The 16,837-nt window shown below is 57.9% G+C and overlaps 1 protein-coding gene across 4 annotated transcripts; it reads left to right on the top strand.

Moving 5' to 3' along the window:
• The first annotated feature begins 296 nt into the window (after positions 1-296).
• Positions 297-16,818, top strand: TPST2 (tyrosylprotein sulfotransferase 2). Of its 4 annotated transcripts, none has more exons than XM_039561273.1 (7): positions 297-366; positions 8,265-8,330; positions 11,297-12,200; positions 13,940-14,138; positions 14,874-14,924; positions 15,037-15,085; positions 16,257-16,818. In XM_039561273.1, exons 3-6 carry the CDS (start codon positions 11,365-11,367, stop codon positions 15,064-15,066), a joined length of 1,116 nt encoding a protein of 371 aa, XP_039417207.1. In that variant the 5' UTR covers positions 297-366; positions 8,265-8,330; positions 11,297-11,364; the 3' UTR covers positions 15,067-15,085; positions 16,257-16,818. The 4 variants fall into 4 exon arrangements, with proteins under 4 accessions (XP_039417207.1, XP_039417208.1, XP_039417209.1 ...); XM_039561274.1 differs by having other exon boundaries at positions 311-366; positions 8,262-8,330; XM_039561275.1 differs by lacking the exon at positions 297-366 and adding an exon at positions 1,756-1,856.
• Positions 16,819-16,837: the final 19 nt, after the last annotated feature.

Raw genomic sequence — 16,837 nt, 5'->3', positions numbered from 1 at the left:
GTGATTAATTACAGCAACAGCAGTGACGGCAGCGCTGCCGGGCGCTGCACACGGGCAGCACCGGGACGGGGGTGGGGACCGGGAATAACGGTGAGGCCGCGGGCAGGGCGCTGCGGAGCGTTCGGGGACGGCTCCGCGGCCACGGCCGGTACCGGCACGGGGACGGGTTCGAGCTCGGGTCCGGGCTCGGTCCCGCCCGGTGCCGCCCGATGCCGCCCGGTGCCGCTCGGTGCCGCCCGGTGCCGCCCGATGCCGCCCGGTGCCCGGCGCGCGCGGCGCAGGCGCGGAGCGGCGGGCGGGGATCCCGGCCCCGCGTGCGCGTGACGTCGCCGCGTCTCGCGCCGCTCCGGGCCGGCGGCGGCCCCGGTGAGTGCGGGGGGCACCGGGGGGAACGGGGGGAGCGGCCCGGCCCGGCCCGGCACCGGCACCGCGTGTGCCCTTGCCGTGTGTCCCCCCCACCCCCGGCGCGCCGGCTGGCAGGTGACAGCGGCCGGGCTGCGCGGCGGGCCGTGGCCGGTACCGGCGGGCGGTGCCTGGTACCGGCTCGGGGCTCGGTGGGTGGCGCGGGCGAAGCGGACGGGGCGCGGAGCGGCGGGGGATGCTCGGTGCGCAGTGCGGGGGGTGCTGGGGACACCGAGCGGTGGTGGGTGAGCGGAACGGTGCTCGGTGCTGGGGACACAGAACGGGGCTGGGTGTGCGGTGCTGGGGACACCGGGCAGTGATGGGTGAGCGGAACGGTGCTCGGTGCTGGGGACGCAGAGCGATGCTCGGTGCAGGGTGTTCAGGGCAGGATGCTCAGAGTAGTGCTGGGTGTCCAGTACAGGATGCTCGGTGCAGGGTGTTCAGGGCAGGATGCTCAGAGTAGTGCTGGGTGTCCAGTACAGGATGCTCGGTGCAGGGTGTTCAGGGCAGGATGCTCAGTGCTGAGTTCGCGAGTGGTGCTGGGTGCAGGGTGCTCAGTGCAGTGCAGGAGGTGCTGAGGGTGCCACGGGGTGCTCAGTGCACAGAACACAGTGCAGGATGCACGGCAGGTGGGACAAGGTGCTCAGTGCAGGGTGCTCCTCAAACCTTTGTCCTCCCATTCTGCCCTTTGGCACACGGCCCCCTCTCGCTGCTCCCATGGCACCCCTCTGGCAGCCCAGCACCAAGCTGTGCCCCCATAACCCGAGCTGTACACAGAGGCTCCCAGACGCTGGGACTGTCCATCTGTCCAGGTGCCCAGAGCTCAGCCAGGGTTGGGACTGCCCTCCTATACCAGGATGAGTGTGGTGGTCTGGGTAGGTGGGAGCCCAGTGAGAAGCTGCACCAGTGGGGCTCGGGCAGTGTCAGCCTCTGCTGAGGCTCGAGAGGTGCTGGCAGCACTGAGGTCGGGGTGGCTGTCGGATGCAGGTCCCTTGGCAGGGGTGCAGACGGGCTCCTGAGCAGCTGCAGTGACAACTCACAGCCCACCCAAAGCACTGGCACTCTCCCATCTGTTATTGGCAGTGCCCTGCATGGCAGGGATGTGGCGTCCACACTTTGTCCATAGGAAGCTCAAGCTCCTTGGGACTCGTGGCTGGAGTTGCTGGCACTGGAGTTCCCAGCACTGCCAGCACCATGTCCCCAGGGCCAGCAGCGTGAGCTGGGCCATCCTCCTCTGCAGGCAGGGGATGGTTTGCATCACAGAGGCCTTTGCTCTATCCCTCACTGTGTTTGTTTGCACGCTCAGGCTCTGTCCAAAGATCATCTCACAGCTTCAAACCCCTTCAGACTCTTCCCTCTGCCAAGCCCCGCTGGCTGCTTGGACTCAATTTTGGGAGGCGAGTCCCCCCTCAGCACAGCCGTGCTGCTCCCTCCTGCTCGGGCAGGAGCAAGGGGTGAGTGGGGAGATCCAAGCGATTGGTCCTAGCAGGTTTCCAGGCTGGCCGTGTGTTTTGTGGGAATGCTGCAGTGTGCTCGTGAGGAGCTGTCAAGTGCCAACAGAGGCGCCTGCGAGCGGGGTTTGCCATCGCGTGCCCGCTGCAGCTGATGCCCCGAGGCTGCTGCGTGTGGCACCAAGGGAGCAGCTGTGCTGCAGAGCCTGCAGGGAGCCCAGGATCTGAGCAGAGTCACATGGGGGAGGCAGCCCGGAATGTGGGGGACAGCAGCTGAACTGGGCACTGTGTGTGTCCTCCCCAGCATCGCCCGCAGCAGCTGGAATTTGGGGGCTTCACTGTGGGGGCGTGTGCCAGGCTGGGGCCTGGGGTCTCTACAGGACACTGGTGGGCTCACCAGCATGGGCAGGCTCGTGCCACTGCCGTCCTCTGCCTGTAGGTTTTACAAACTGTATTAGTAATTTCTGCCGCTATTTTAAGGAGATTTTTCCAAAGGCAGTTTGCATTACAGATACGCTGAGCCTTTGGGGATGTGTGGGATGGCAGGAGCGCTGTTAAAATGCAGGGACTGTCAAGAAGATTTTTGGAGAGAGAAAACAAACCCCCAGCAGGTGGTTTTATTTGGCACCATACAGATGCGCCTTGTGATGAATTTGTGATGCCTTGAGGAACCTCAGCCTCGTGCCTCGGCCGAGCACATTTCCCTCCGGATTCCGCAGAACGCGGAAGAAGCTTGCCCTGGTGTTGGCTGCCTGCTTTGGTTCGCTCCATTTTCCAAGCCTCTAGTGCCCTGTCTGTCTCCAGAATTCCTCAAAGAAATCCTCTCTCAAGGCCTTTTCCCCCCCATTTCCATCCCCAGTCTGGGCTGTGGTGCAGGCAGGAGGGTGGGCCAGGGCTGGCCCTGCTGCAGGAGCCACTTATCCCCTCCCAGGGACAGCAAACAAGAGCAGCAGCGGGGGTTGCTCAACATGCAGCACTCGGAAGTGAAGCAAGCAGCTGCTTCCCACTGCACATTCCCAGTGACCCCAGACTGAGACTGGGGGCTCTGAAGGGGCTGAAGCATCCAGGTGCTTCACGGAGGAATGGCCACGGGCACGTTGGCTCTGGAGCCGCAGGCTGCCATGCTGGGGCAGGGGAAGCTTTTCCAGCACTCCTGTTCCTGCTTGGTGCTGGGAGGGATCCTGCGGTGTGAGTGGCTGTTGTTGGCAGTGGCTGAGCTGCGAGGGGGGTGGGAGAGCAGCCAGCCCACCCCCGGGCAGCTGTGCTCACAGCTGGCTGCAGGCCAGCATGGCCGGGTGGCATTCAGGGCATGGGCACCGTGCAGGGGAGGGACACCGAGCCCAGGCCTTGGTGGCCCAGCGTTTGCAGATGCAAGTGGCCGCAGAGGAGGAGCAGGGCTCGCAGCTGGGCTCGTGCAGACAGGAAGGCGCTCGGATGTGCCGCGCACGGTGGTTTGGCTGACGAGGCAGCAGCGGCGCAGTCTCGGAAGGACCTGGTTCCGTTCCTTCCATCGGTGGTTTCACAAGGGCTTCTCCCATGCCAGGGCTTGTGGGGAGTCATTGCCCGTCCTCGCTGGGGCTGGGAGTGGGAGGCCACGAACTCACACGTTGCTGAAGTGCGTGCTGGTGCTTCCCGAAGTTTCTGGCTTTGTGAAACACCAAATGCTTGCTGTTATGGCATCTGTTGTGCCAGGCATGGCTGGGTGTTGCTGGAGATCTTGGGGCTGGTCCGTGCTCAGGACTGTGTTCCTGAGGAGCTGCAGGAAACAGGACAAGAACGAGTAGAGGAGCTGGGGAGGATGGGGGGTGCAGCAGTGTCCCCTCTCCCCTCCCTGCATGCAGGGTGAGCAGTGGCACCTCCATCCTTGCTGCCCTTCCCTGCCCTCAGGCTGTGCCTCCAGCCCTGGGGCTGCTGCTGCTGCTGCATGGGGAAATAAAACACTTTGATTTTGTTTCTTAAGCAAATTTGAGGTTTTGGGGTTTGTCTTGCAGAAACAACTTTTTATTTGCAGATCCTGATCTTTGTGCGTGCAAGAATGGAGCTTGTTGAGACTTAGGGTTTGGCGTGTGGATTGGGAAAATATTTTTTGAAGATACTTAGTGTTTTTTCTGGCAGTTCCTCTGGCTTCCCTTTCTCCCTGTTGTATGGCAGGCTCTGACTGCCCGTGTGGTACATGAAGGGATGAGACACACCAGCAGAGATGCGAGAGAATCTTAAGGTTTTATCCGGAAGCATTAGTATACTACTCCTAAGAGCTTTTTTTTTGCTTACAGCTTGCAGACTTACAGTTCTACAAAAAATCTGTCCTCTTCTGTTGTTCTCTCCAAAGCCATGGCCAGTACAGTGAGAAAAGTGTCCTGTTCTATGTTGAAGTAGAGGTAATAACTCATTGCTCCAGTTCTGTCTCAGGTACACGCTGTCCAGAGAGATACTGCTGCTGCTGGCACTGGTCTTTGTTTAACTCTTCCCTTACACCAATACCTGTTACCTCAGCACACCCACATTCCTGCAGGGACTATTGGCGCAGTTTTGCGAGGGAAGAGCTGTGTTTGCATCAAGCGTGGTGAGTGAGCACGGGGGCTGCAGCCTCAGACTCCCGTTGCACTGTGCCCCTCTCCTGTGGGGATCCCCAGGACATAGCCCAGGCGAGGGATGGGAGTTGGAGGGACCTGCTCAGAGGCATGGAGAGGAATCATAGAATCATCACGGAATCATGGAATGGTTTGGGTTGGAAGGGATTTTAAAGATCTTCTATGAGTAGGGACACCTTCCACTAGACTGGGTTGCTCAGAGCTCTGTCCAGCCTGGCCTTGGGCACTTCCAGGGATGGGGCAGCCACAGCTTCCCTGAGCAAGAGGAGCTGGGGGACAGGTCAGTGCTTTCCCAGAGCCCTTCCTCCAGCTCTATGGGGACAGCGGGGCAGTGGAGTCACTGGTCAGGGCACAAGGGGAGCCAGCGTGGGAGCATCACTGTCCCTTCAGTTGCACCTGCACTGGCTTTGCCTTTGTCCCCATGAGGCAGCAACTGCAGAGTAATTAAGGGAGGATGAAGCTCTGTGGGTTAGTTAAAAGTCAGGAGCTCCCTCTGAAGTGCAGAGCTCGTGTCCTGTTTCAGCACGAGCACGTCTGACGTGCTGGAGCCTTGCTGCGGTGCGGGGGCACAGTGCCAGGTGCTGGGGAGTGGGTAGGTGCCTCCATCCCTGTCTCCTGCCAGCAGCTTTCCCCTTGGGCATTCTATAATTAATCAGCCACTCTGAGCTGAAGGCTGCTGCCCTGTGAGGTTGGCAGGGTGGATGCCGATAAAACGACGATAAAATGTCATTGCTGTGCTTGGAACGAGGGATGAGGAGAGGGGAGTTACTGGAAATGGGTGGGATTTTTATTGTTTGAGGAAAACTGCAGCACTGAGCAGGATAATAAAATGTTTTGCTAATCATAACAGCCTTGAGGCGATAAACCAACGGTCCTGTTAAACAGTCCTGTCCAGATAAACCACAGTTTGTGCTGTGAGATGTCTGTGGATTCTCTGCTGACGTGATTTAGAGCCTGTTGGAGACGGCTGGAGCACAGTGCCCGTATCCCTGGCTGGGCTCTGTGGGATGCAGGGTAGGGATGCTCGGCTGGAATGGATGATGTGGCTCAGGGCTCTCACTTTGCAGGCTCTTCTGAGCCAGAAGGTGTTTGAAGCTTAATCCTCGGGGCAGCAGGTTCTGCTGGTTTATTTTTCTAGGTACTCAGCAGTGAGAATAAATTCCCCTTTGCCCCCTGAGTCCGTTGGGTGCTAAGATGCAGCTGGAGCAGCCTCTGTGTGGTTTGGGTGCTGAGGTTGCTGCTTGAACACTCATCCCTGAACTCTTCTGACCGTTAGTTTTCCCTGGGATGATGGCGGCGGTGCAAGTGTAAACCACAGGGCTGTCAGTGCTGTTTGGGGATTTTCTAAGGGACACAGAACTCCTAAGTGCTCCAAACCCCAGGTGTTTTTGCTGGCATTTGGTTTGTGTTTTCACTGGGATTGACCTCTGTTCAGTGGATGCTCTGAGTTCATGACCTGCAGTGCAGCTTCAGTTTTAGTCACCAAACCCGTCCTGCTCTCAGCCACGTGGTGGCTGACAGCAGCTTCTTTTTTGTTGTGGGGTTTTTTTTTGAGTGCTGCATCTTCATTTTCACATCTCCTCTCCGAGGCTCCGGGCTGTGTCTCACCAGCAGCACAAGTAGGTGCAGAGCCCCTGTCCCACCATTGGGGTAGGTGGGTTGGACCCTGCTCCCGCTGTCCCTTGGGATCAATCCTGGTCCGTGAAGTGCTGGGGTGGAGAAGCACGAGCTGGAGGTTGTGCAACAGGGCTGACGCTGCACTCGCTGACCGCAGCCACCCCCGTGGTGCCTCTGTGGGCTCCTGGTGGAGATTGGGGCTGGCCCCATGCCCCATGTTCCGTGTTCCATGCTCGCCACATCCCAGTCCTGCTAAGAGAGATACCTGGGAGTCATCAGGTGTTTTGAAACGTGCCATACAAATTGCCAGCAGGAGCATCCAGGAGAAGCAGGGCTGCCATCAGCAGTGCCAGCGTTGGACTGAGCTCAGGTTGGGATGGAGCAGAGCAGCCCTCAGGCAAGCTGTGTTTATTTTTGTAAACGAACTGGAGACTATCAATTCAGTAATTAAATATTGCTGATTTGTAAAGATGTGAGTTGGATATGTTGGGACATTTCTTGCTGACCACAGTTCCTGCTGCTGTTCCGCCACAAGGGCGCCTGCAGATCCTCATCCTTCTATTAAGCACCAACAAATTGAGCTCAAATTTTCCAGGCCACACCTATGTCTTTTGGGGAGGCTGCACTTAATGACAATCATTTCTGGGAATGGCTTAAAGAAAAAGGCAGCTTTTGATCATATGGGGCTTCTCGTAGAAACTGGTTTTGTGGTTGTTTGTAACACTTTAACAAATGGTGTTTCCTCACTGCTGAGGGTGCTGGGCCTGCACAGGAGCTGTTCCGGGGGTGGTTTTCACCCGATCCCAGCGCAGGTGCCGAGGTCAGGGGTTTCACTCGGGGGTTTTGCTCAGGGTTTTGGTCGGAGCTGTTGTTGGAGCCCAGCTGGCGGTGACGCCCTGCGCAGCATCAGGAAGGAAGTTGCAAACAAGTGTGTGTCCGTGTGTCTGTCCGTGTGTCTGTGCACGGCTGGAGCTGGAGCTGTTTCCGGAGTGGGGTGACTCGGCTTGGCTGTTAAACCACCTCTGTCCCTGCACCTCAGCGCTCGTGGCACTGCAGAAGCGCATCCAGGGATGCGGCTGCTGCTCCGTGGAGCCTCAGCCTGGTCTGGAGCTGGAATCCTGCAGTCCATGGAGGCCAGGCTGAGCAGGAAGCCTCACAGGGAAGCGCCTGCACTGCAGATAAGCCCTTGCAGAGTTCGTGCTGGGTGGAGTTTCCCTCTGGTTTCTCCTCAGGGCTGAGGCGGAGGGGCCGGTGACACTCAGTGGCGGGAGAGGAGACTCGGGTGGCTGGAATCGCCATTAGTGTCACCACTGGAAATGTTCTCAGGAACATCCTCCAAGGCCAGGACCTGCTGTGCAGCCAGGGGGAGCTGACTGGGAAGGGCCCAGCAGCAGTGACCCCACGATGATCCCATGTCCATGCTGTGATCCTGGGAGCAGAGTGACATCCCGTGATCCCACTGAGTCCTGGCTCCTCGGGGTGCTCTGCTGCAGCTCCGTGTCCCAGACTGTCCCCAGGATGCTCTGTGCTTGCAGGACAGCTTCAGCCAAGGCTGCTGGGCTCCCTGGCATGGAGCAGTCCTTGTGGGAAACCCAGTGTCCCAACCTGGTTCCCAACCTGGAGTGATTTCCATGCTGCGAGGGGCCCGTGCTGCTGCCTTGGCAGGTGGTAAAGCTGGAGAGAGCTTTGTTCCTTGGGCTGCAGCCAGGAGGTCCTGCCAGGCCTGCAGGTCCTTTGGGCTCTGTCTCCTTTCACTGTCACTGGTTTGGGGGCTCTGGTCATCGTCTGACTGGTGCCTGATTTCAGCATTTGCAACAGGCGAGTCTGGAGCTGCTTCCTCTGGGCAAGGCAGCTGTGCTGGTCGGTGTGTGCTGGAATTGTTCCCAGGTGGATTGTCATCCCCCCAGGGCTTTAAACACCCTGGCTGCTCGGGTCCCCCCCCCCCCGAGGCCTCTTCCTTCCAGGAGGCTGCATTTCCTAAAAGAGCAGCTGGCCTGCTGCTTCCCTCCTGTGTGTCCTGGCTTGGCTGTGGCTGGTGTCTCAGGGCAGGTGTGCCAAGTCCAGCTCTCAGCACTGACCGTGAGCTGGGACCACCTGGGGCTCCTGGGAGGAGGCTGTGGGCAGGAGGGGAAGGTGCTGAGGAGGAGAGCAGATGTGTGTGCTAAAAAAACAAACCAACATTGTGGCTTCTCTTCCCCAGCAGGTGTTTCGGTGGCCACGGTTTCAGCATGAAGCTCCACTAGCAGCACAATGACCTTACGGGGGGAAGGTAAGAGCAAGCAGCTGGATGTGCGGCTCCCCTGGGATGCTGGGTGGCTGCTGCACATCTGTCTGATGATGTTGCACATCTGTCCACACCACCACTGGTGCCCCCTTGATCCTGTGTTGCTTTCACAAGCTGGCAGGACACAGTGTAGGCCTTGTTCATGCTCAAGCCCCATCAGCATGGGAATAGGGAAGACTTGCTGCCTGTAGGACCTCCTGTCACTCTGCTGTCACTTCCCCACTGGTTCCCATCCTCCCTCACACTCTGAGTGCCAGCCTTGCTCTGATGCTGGCCAGGGACAGACCTCCTGGCCCTGGCTCCCATCTCTGTCCTGCTGTGTCCGAGCTGCACTCAGGGGCTTCACCCCTGGGTTACTCATGGCGCTCTGATTTCTGCTCCCACGTCACCATTCCCTGCCACGATGTGCCAGAGTAGCCCCTGAGAGCTGCCTAGTTCCTGCTGGAGTGGGAAGCTCTCAGAGCCAGCGTGGGCATCTGCAGGGGTGTTGTCTCTGGAAGGGCTGTCTCTGCTCAGACAGCCCTGCACCTAATTACACCACGATTCCAGCACAGTGTCTGCTGGGGAGGAAATGACCCATCCCTCTTCCCTCACAGACTAATGAGTACCATAAATTTTAGGAAATTCTCAGTGGAGAATTGCACGAAAAAGCTGAGAACCAGCTGGGCCGTTTGTGGTTGCCTGCGGCCAGTCATGCTCTGGATGTTGTTCAGCCCTCCCAGCACATTGAGGTGATCCCAGGGTGATCCCAACAGAGAAATTTGTCCCATTCCAGCCCTACCGAGGCCGGGGGCTGCTGTGCAGGGGCAGAGCCAGAGCCAGAGTCCAGAGCTCAGCAGTGGGGAGAAGCCATGCTCCTGTCTTTCCCAGTCCCCACACGGAGTGAGAGCTTCTCCATGCTGGTGGCGTTGGGTGGGAGCAGTGGGGGCTGTGCCTCTGCCTGCTGGACAGGCAGGGTGGTCCCCAGGGACACACAGAATCCCAGGATCATTCAGGTTGGAAAAGCTTTCCCAGATCTTGAAGTCTAACTTGCCCGATCCCCACCTTGTCACCGACCCAGAGCACTGAGTGCCACGTCCAGGCATTCCAGGGACACCTCCAGGGATGGGGACTCCAAAGCTCCCTGGGCAGCCCCTTGCAATGCCTGACCACCCTTTCCATGAGGAAATTCCTCCTGGTGTCCAACCTGAGCCTCCCCTGGCACAGCTGGCAGCCCCAGCCACCCTCCCATCGCACACAACATGAGAGTCCCTTTGTTCCCTCCGGAGCTGCTGGAGCATCTCGGTGGGAACTGCTCCCTGTCAGCTGGTTCTCCTGGAGAACAGAGCACTTCTGTGCTCCAGCCTCCTTTCACGCTGCAGCCTTTGCTGCTAATTAGCCTGTCTTGGTCTGCATCGCCCTAATTATTCCAGTTGGCCCTAAATCCTGCCTGCTCCTCTGCCATCCATTGAAATGGGTCTTGTGGCATTTGCAATTATTTCGGGGTGAACATTTGAATCTATTTACATGACTGAAGCAGATGAAGAGAGCAGGAAGGAGCAGCACTTGTCTTGTTAATAGCTCTGACTCTGCTTGGTGCTGCAAAAATGCCAGAGCTGTTGGGTGTCCCTCTGATCTACATCCCAGCAAATCCACCCACTTTATCTCATACCTGGGGATGCAGCTGAGGCTGTTTAGCTTTGGTATGTTACCAAGCAGCTGGTCAGGGTGGACCAGGGAGTAAAGAGCCACAAAAATAGTTTTGGTGGTGATGTTGCTGTGCTGCTGGGCTGGGGAAGGACATCCCTGGGCTGGCACAGAGGCACTGCCTGGGCAGGAGTGGATAAAAGCCGGTGGGAGCAGTCTGGGATGGTGGAGTGGGATGTCAGGGGCAGGAAGAGGGGAGCAGAGCGAGTCCCTGAGTGCCTCGCAGGAGGGGCAGGAGCAGGGAAGCTTCCCAGCTCCAGGCTCTCTCTCCTGCCTGCTCCCTGCTCCTTATGGCCACTACACAATGTGTTCCTTCGTGGAGAGGAGAAAACGCTTTTCTGGAGCGGTTCTTTGGCCTGTCAGCAAAACAGAATCCATGGACGGCCCGTTCTTTCCACTCCATTCAGCTCCTGCCCCAGCCACATAATCTCAAAGAGCTGGAAATCCTGGGGTGAGCCCAGGGGAGGATTGCAAAACCTGCACTCACAACTGGGGCGGACGGGGGGAGGGGGTGGGAAGCGGTGCCAGCATTCCCGGGAGTCCCTCCGGGGCACGCAGCGGAGCTGGGCACTCGTAGAGGCTGCAGCCTTCCTGCTGGATGTCCTGCCAAGCCGTGGAAAACCCCAAAAAGTCTTGGTGCCAGATGAAGTTTCACAGATTTTTCCGTCAGGTCAGTCTCCGAGGCAGAGCAGGGTGGTGAACGCTGTGTGTGTGGCTGTTCACTCTCAGATGGTTGAATTTTTGAGTGTTTCATTCTAACGGCTTCTCCTTACTCAGACCCTTAAAGCTGGCATGAGAGGCTTTTGTTTTTCTCTTATTTCAGCCTCTCCCTCCCCTGTGACCGCAGGGTTAAGCTAAACAAAATGTAGGGAGGATGCAGGTGGCTGAGAGGTGAGCGGTGCTGGAGTGCTGGCTTGGATTTGGGAGGAATAACCTCAGCGAGGGCCTGGGCTTCATCTGGGATGGAGTAGTCTCTCTGTAAAGATTTTGTTTTCAGGAGTCCCTGAGTATACAGGGCCCCTCCTCTCCAAAACGTTCCTGGAGCTTTGCTGCAGCTGTAAACCCATGTTTTCTGAGAAAACAAACAGCGCAGAAATTATCTCTTTGGGTGTGCACTGAGGCAGACTTTAATTACCTGCTGGGTGTAAGGCACCAAGCCCAGGAGGTGCTGATAAGTGAAGGAGGTGATGAAATCCTGGGCTGGTGTCAGCATCCCACCGGGGCAGGGCTGGCCCCGCTGCTCTGACTCTGCTGTTCTCTTGCAGATGCCCGTGGGGTTGGACACTCGCTAGCAGAGAGCTGAAGCCCCCAGCCTGTTGCCCAGGAGAGCAGGATGCGGGTCACCATGCGCAGGGTGCTGCTGCTGCTGGGCTCGGTGGTGGCCCTGATGGTGACCCTGCACCTCGGGCAGCAGGTCCTGGAGTGCCAGCAGGTCCTGAGCGAGAGGAGGCACAGGCTGATGAGGCCCGAGAACGAGGAGCTGGTCATGGTGGACGCCAACCACGTGGAGTACCGGTACAGCAAGGACATGCCCCTGATCTTCATCGGCGGCGTCCCCCGCAGCGGCACCACGCTGATGAGGGCCATGCTGGATGCCCACCCCGAGGTGCGCTGCGGGGAGGAGACCCGCATCATCCCCCGCGTGCTGGCCATGCGCCAGGCCTGGTCCAAGTCCGGCCGCGAGAAGATGCGCCTGGACGAGGCGGGGGTGACGGACCAGGTGCTGGACGCGGCCATGCAGGCCTTCATCCTGGAAGTGATCGCCAAGCACGGCGAGCCCGCCAGGTACCTGTGCAACAAGGACCCCTTCACGCTCAAGTCCTCCGTGTACCTGTCCCGGCTGTTCCCCAACTCCAAGTTCCTGCTGATGGTGCGGGACGGGCGCGCCTCGGTGCACTCCATGATCACGCGGAAGGTGACGATCGCCGGCTTCGACCTGAACAGCTACCGGGACTGCCTGACCAAGTGGAACAAGGCCATCGAGGTGATGTATTCCCAGTGCCTGGAGATCGGCCGCGCCCGCTGCCTGCCTGTCTACTACGAGCAGCTGGTGCTGCACCCCGAGCAGTCCATGCACAACATCATGAGGTTCCTGGATATCTCCTGGAGCGACACGGTGCTGCACCACGAGGAGCTCATCGGGAAGCCTGGTGGGGTGTCCCTTTCCAAGTGAGTCTTGGCTCCTTCCTCAGCTTTTCGAGGAGTATTTTCATTACACAAGGCTAAAGCTGGGGGCAGAGCCGCGGTGCTGGTGTTTGTGTGTGACTTTGGGGGAGGAGGGACAGCACACTGTGCTGCAGTGGGGTTTGTGTTCCTGAGTAAGAGATGGCTTTAATGCTCCCAATCTGTTGTACTCTACAGAACAGCTTGTCAAGCAAGGATTTCAGGAGCAAGTGACTGTTTAATCTCTCTTGACACTGCAGAAATTATTTCAGTCTAATTTGCAAAGAACTGCTTGCTCTGAAACGTGAGCTCTTTAATGCCTCTTTCTCCACCCGTCCTCAGATGCTTCCTTGGTGTGATTACTTGTGCTGCTAATGATGATGAGCAGCAGTTCTTGCCAGGTGTGGGGCTGGTATTGCAGAATAAAAGCAATACCTGCTCGGTGGAGGCACACCCAGCACTCCCTCCTGATCTCTCCTGGAGGGGGGGGGGGGTTTACCTTCTCCCACTTTGTTTTCCTCTTTCAATGCTTTTTCTTTTCTAAATGGAGGCTTAAGTCAGGCTTAGCAAAATTTAATCAGCGATGTAAGGGAATTATCCCAGTCTCCATCAGTTGCTGGTGCCCCGGTGGTGAGGGCACAGGAGCCACAGGGGGATGTGCAGCTGCTCTGGTTTTCCGGGCTGCCCTGGGAGTGCAGCCAGCTCTGCTTCCCTGTTTACTCAGAGTAAATTAGTCCAGGTTGCTTAGATCAGGTTTTGAATATTCAAAGCGGTCACGGGGTGTATCTGTGCTACAGCCCACACATCTTACAGTTGTTTTCCTGTAATAAGCAGAGGTGTCCTGGTAAAACCCCCTGTCCCAGTGCAGGATGGATCCCTCCTGTAGGAAAAGAGGAAACAGCCTCAAGCTGGGCCAGAGGAGGTTTAGGTTGGATAATAGGGAAAATTCCTTCCCTGAAAGGGTGGTTAAGCATTGGAACAGGACAGCAGTAGAGTCACCATCCCTGAAGGGATTTAAAAGCTGTGTGGATGTGGTGCTTGGGGACATGGGGCAGTGGTGGCCTTAGCAGTGCTGGGGGAATGGTTGGACTCACTGGCCTTAGAGGGCTTTTCCAACCCTAATGATTCCATGATTCTAAACTGCAGGACCCAGCCTCTGGGGCTGTGGAACCCCCTGCCAGGATCTGCTTTCCCAGAGCAGGGCTGTGAGGGGACAGGGCTGCCCCACTGTGCCCCACCCTGGCTCTGCCCCAAGTGGCCCTGGCAGGTGACGAGCTTTGCTCTGCATGGAAGGGACTTTGGAGCCATTCAGCCTGGAGAAGAGGAGGTTGTGTGGAGACCTCACAGCACCTTTCAGTACCTAAATGGAAGCCAGAGAGGGACTTTTCATCGGGAACTGGAGTGCCAGGACAAGGGGGAAAGGGTTCAAACTTAAGGGGAGAAAATTTAGGTGAGATACACAGAAGAAATTCTTCCCTGTGAGGGGTGGGGAGGCCCTGGCACAGGTTGTCCAGAGAAGCCGTGGCTGCCCCATCCCTGGAAGTGTCCAAGGCCAGGTTGGACAGGACTTGGAGCAACCTGGGTTAGTGGAAGGTGTCCCTGCCCATGGCAGGGAGTGGAGTGGGTTGGGTTTTAAGGCCCCATGCTGTGGTTCTCTGTGGAGGTGGGAGCGAGTTCTGTGCGAGACCAGCACGTGCGTGAAATCCAACCGTTTTGTCTTTTGTTTTTTCCTTTATTTTCCCCAGGATAGAAAGGTCAACAGACCAGGTGATCAAGCCGGTGAACATGGAGGCGTTATCCAAATGGATTGGGCACATCCCAGGGGATGTGCTGCAGGACATGGCCCACATCGCTCCCATGCTCGCCAGGCTCGGCTACGACCCCTACGCCAACCCCCCCAACTACGGCCACCCCGACCCCCTGGTTGTCAACAACACGCACAGAGTGAGTGGCACTGCCATGGGGGGACAGGCCAGGGGCTCATGGAGCAGGGGAAGCTCCTGAACCAGATCAGGAAAGAGCAGGGGGGAAACAGGCTCACACAGGGAAAATGACAGAATCACAGAATTCAGAGTCATTAAGGTTGGAAAAGCCCTCCCAGGACTGTCGAGTCCAAGCTGTGCCCAATCCCCACCGTGTCACCCAGCCCAGAGCTCTGAGTGCCGTGTCCTGCCCTTCCTTGGATACCTCCAGGGATGGGGACTCCAGACCTCCCTGGGCAGCCCCTGCCAAGGCCTGAGCACCCTTTCCATGAGGAAATTCCTCCTGATGCCCAACCTGACCCTCCCCTGGCACAGCTTGATGCAGTTCCCTCTCCTCCTGTCCCTGTTCCCTGGGAGCAGAGCCCGACCCCCCCGGCTGTCCCCTCCTGTCAGGGACTTGTGCAGAGCCACAAGGTCCCCCCTGAGCCTCCTTTGCTCCAGGCTCAGCCCCTTTCCCAGCTCCCTCAGCTGCTCCTGCTGTTCCAGCCCTTCCCCACCTCCGTTCCCTTCCCTGGACATGTTCCAGCTCCTCAATGTCTGTCTTGGAGAGAGGGGCCCAGAGCTGGACAGAGCACTCAAGGTGCAGCTGTTTCCCTGGGAAGGTTGGGAATGGCTGATAGAAGTGACCCAAAGGTCATTCCAGCCCCACTCCTGAGCCACTGCCCCAGGGGGTCACTCCAGGTTCTCTTTCCCACAGGTTTTGAAGGGGGATTATAAAACACCAGCCAATCTCAAAGGTCACCTGCAGGTAAGAGCCGGGAGTTTGGGTTCCCTCTCTGGGGAATGCCGGGAACGTCCCTGCTCCCTTCCCTGGGGAATGCTGTCTCAGAGCTGACCCTTCTCTTTTGGGGCTCTTCCAGGTGACTCAGAACACGTCATCATCTCACTAAGAAAATTAATGATTTCCAGGTAAGACCCTGTTTACTTAGTTCTGGGATTTGGGCAAATCCGCCTGCGTTGCTCCGGGTCTGGCGCTTGGTTTGTGTGATTTCTGTAGCTCAGCTGGGGTTCCAGGCACACTCCTGGTGCCAGGGATCCTTCACAGTCGCCTCAGATCTTCCCAACAATGCTGCTGTGTGGGACCATTTGTCAGGAATTCTTTTCCTGAGCTCTGGGAACGGGATTAAAGCTGCAAAATGAAGCTCAGCCGCTTGGGAGGGTTATTGCAGCCTGTCCCCGCGGGCAGCACGGACACATGGAATGTGTGGAGGAGCTGAGCTGCTCCCCAGCTGCCTCCAAGGACGTGCCATGGACCTGAGGAAGGGGATAGAAAACAAAGGAAAACATGATGGAAAACAAAGCTGCTGCCTTGGGCTTCTGCTCCAGAGACAACTGTTGACATGTTGGATGTTCTTCCTCCGTGCTAAAGCATAAAATGTCATACTTGGTACCAAAACTGATCCTTTAAGAGCAAGTTTCTGTGTACAAGCAGATGGTTGGGCTACAAAAAGACCAGAAGCACTGAGGGAAGATCAGGAATTGTGTGTCCACTGTGCTGGGCTGGGAATTGGCTCCTTTCTGGCCGTTTTTTGTGTCACAGGGGCTTTAAACCCTCAGTCAGGCACCGCTGTGTTGGTCTGAGGGGATCCTGCTCCCGAGGGGATCCTGCTCCCGAAGGGATCCTGCCCCTGAGGGAAATCTGCCCCTGAGAGGATCCTACCCCTAACAGAAACCAGTTCCTGAGGGGCTCCCGCTCCTGAGGGGCTCCCGCTCCTGAGGGGATCCTGCTCCCAAAGGGATCCTGCTCCTAAGGGGATCCTGCTCCCAAAGGGATCCTGCCCCTGAGAGGATCCTGCCCCTGAGGGGCTCCTGCTCCTGAGGGGATCCGGCTCCCAAAGGGATCCTGCCCCTGAGGGAAATCTGCCCCTGAGAGGATCCTACCCCTAGCAGAAACCTGTTCCTGAGGGGATCCTGCCCCTGAGAGAATCCTGCTCCCAAAGGGATCCCGCCCCTGAGGGGATCCTGCTCCCAAAGGGATCCCGCCCCTGAGGGGATCCTGCTCCCAAAGGGATCCTGCTCCCAAAGGGATCCTGCCCCTGAGGGAATCCTGCCCCTAAGACTTTGTGTTTGTCTCTTCCAGAACGCTGCCAATGGTCTGTTGTTGCCCGAGAAGGAAGAGTGTGCAGTGGGCCCGTGGAAATCGGTTCTCCAAGCATATTGCTTGCTCCTACTGTTGCCAAATGACTGCGCTCCAGGAATGTATTTGCATTTATTTGCAAAGGCCAAACGTGCTCCACGGCGGGAACGTCCCCGGCCTCTCCCAGCGCTCCGTGGGGAATGCAGCTGTGGAAATCCGGACTCAGGGGGGAGGGAGGAGATTCCCTGTGCTGTGGCTGGAGGACTCCTTACATCGCCTTTGTGTCTCGTGATCTGCTCCCCGTTCCCAGGGTCGGGAACAGCACTCCCATCCCTGCTGTTCCATATTCCTGGGGTCGGGAAGAGCCACCCTGGTCCTGCTGTTCCCAATTCCCAGGGTCAGGAACAGCCCCCTGGCCCTGCAGAGCCTTTGTGGTGCGTGTGCCCCCCCCTCCGACCCCTCCCCGACCCTGCAGAGGCTATTGCAGAGTTAATATATTCCCCCCCCCCGTTCCGCCCCGGTGTCGGACACCATTAAAGTGTTGATTTGGTATTTAATATTTTAATAGCGCGAGCTCCGCCCCC

This window comes from Corvus cornix, chromosome 15, assembly GCF_000738735.6.
Source record: "Corvus cornix cornix isolate S_Up_H32 chromosome 15, ASM73873v5, whole genome shotgun sequence".
Taxonomy (NCBI): Eukaryota; Metazoa; Chordata; class Aves; order Passeriformes; family Corvidae; genus Corvus; species Corvus cornix.
Note: the sequence above shows the minus strand (reverse complement) of the source record. Positions and strands in the feature narration are given on the sequence as shown.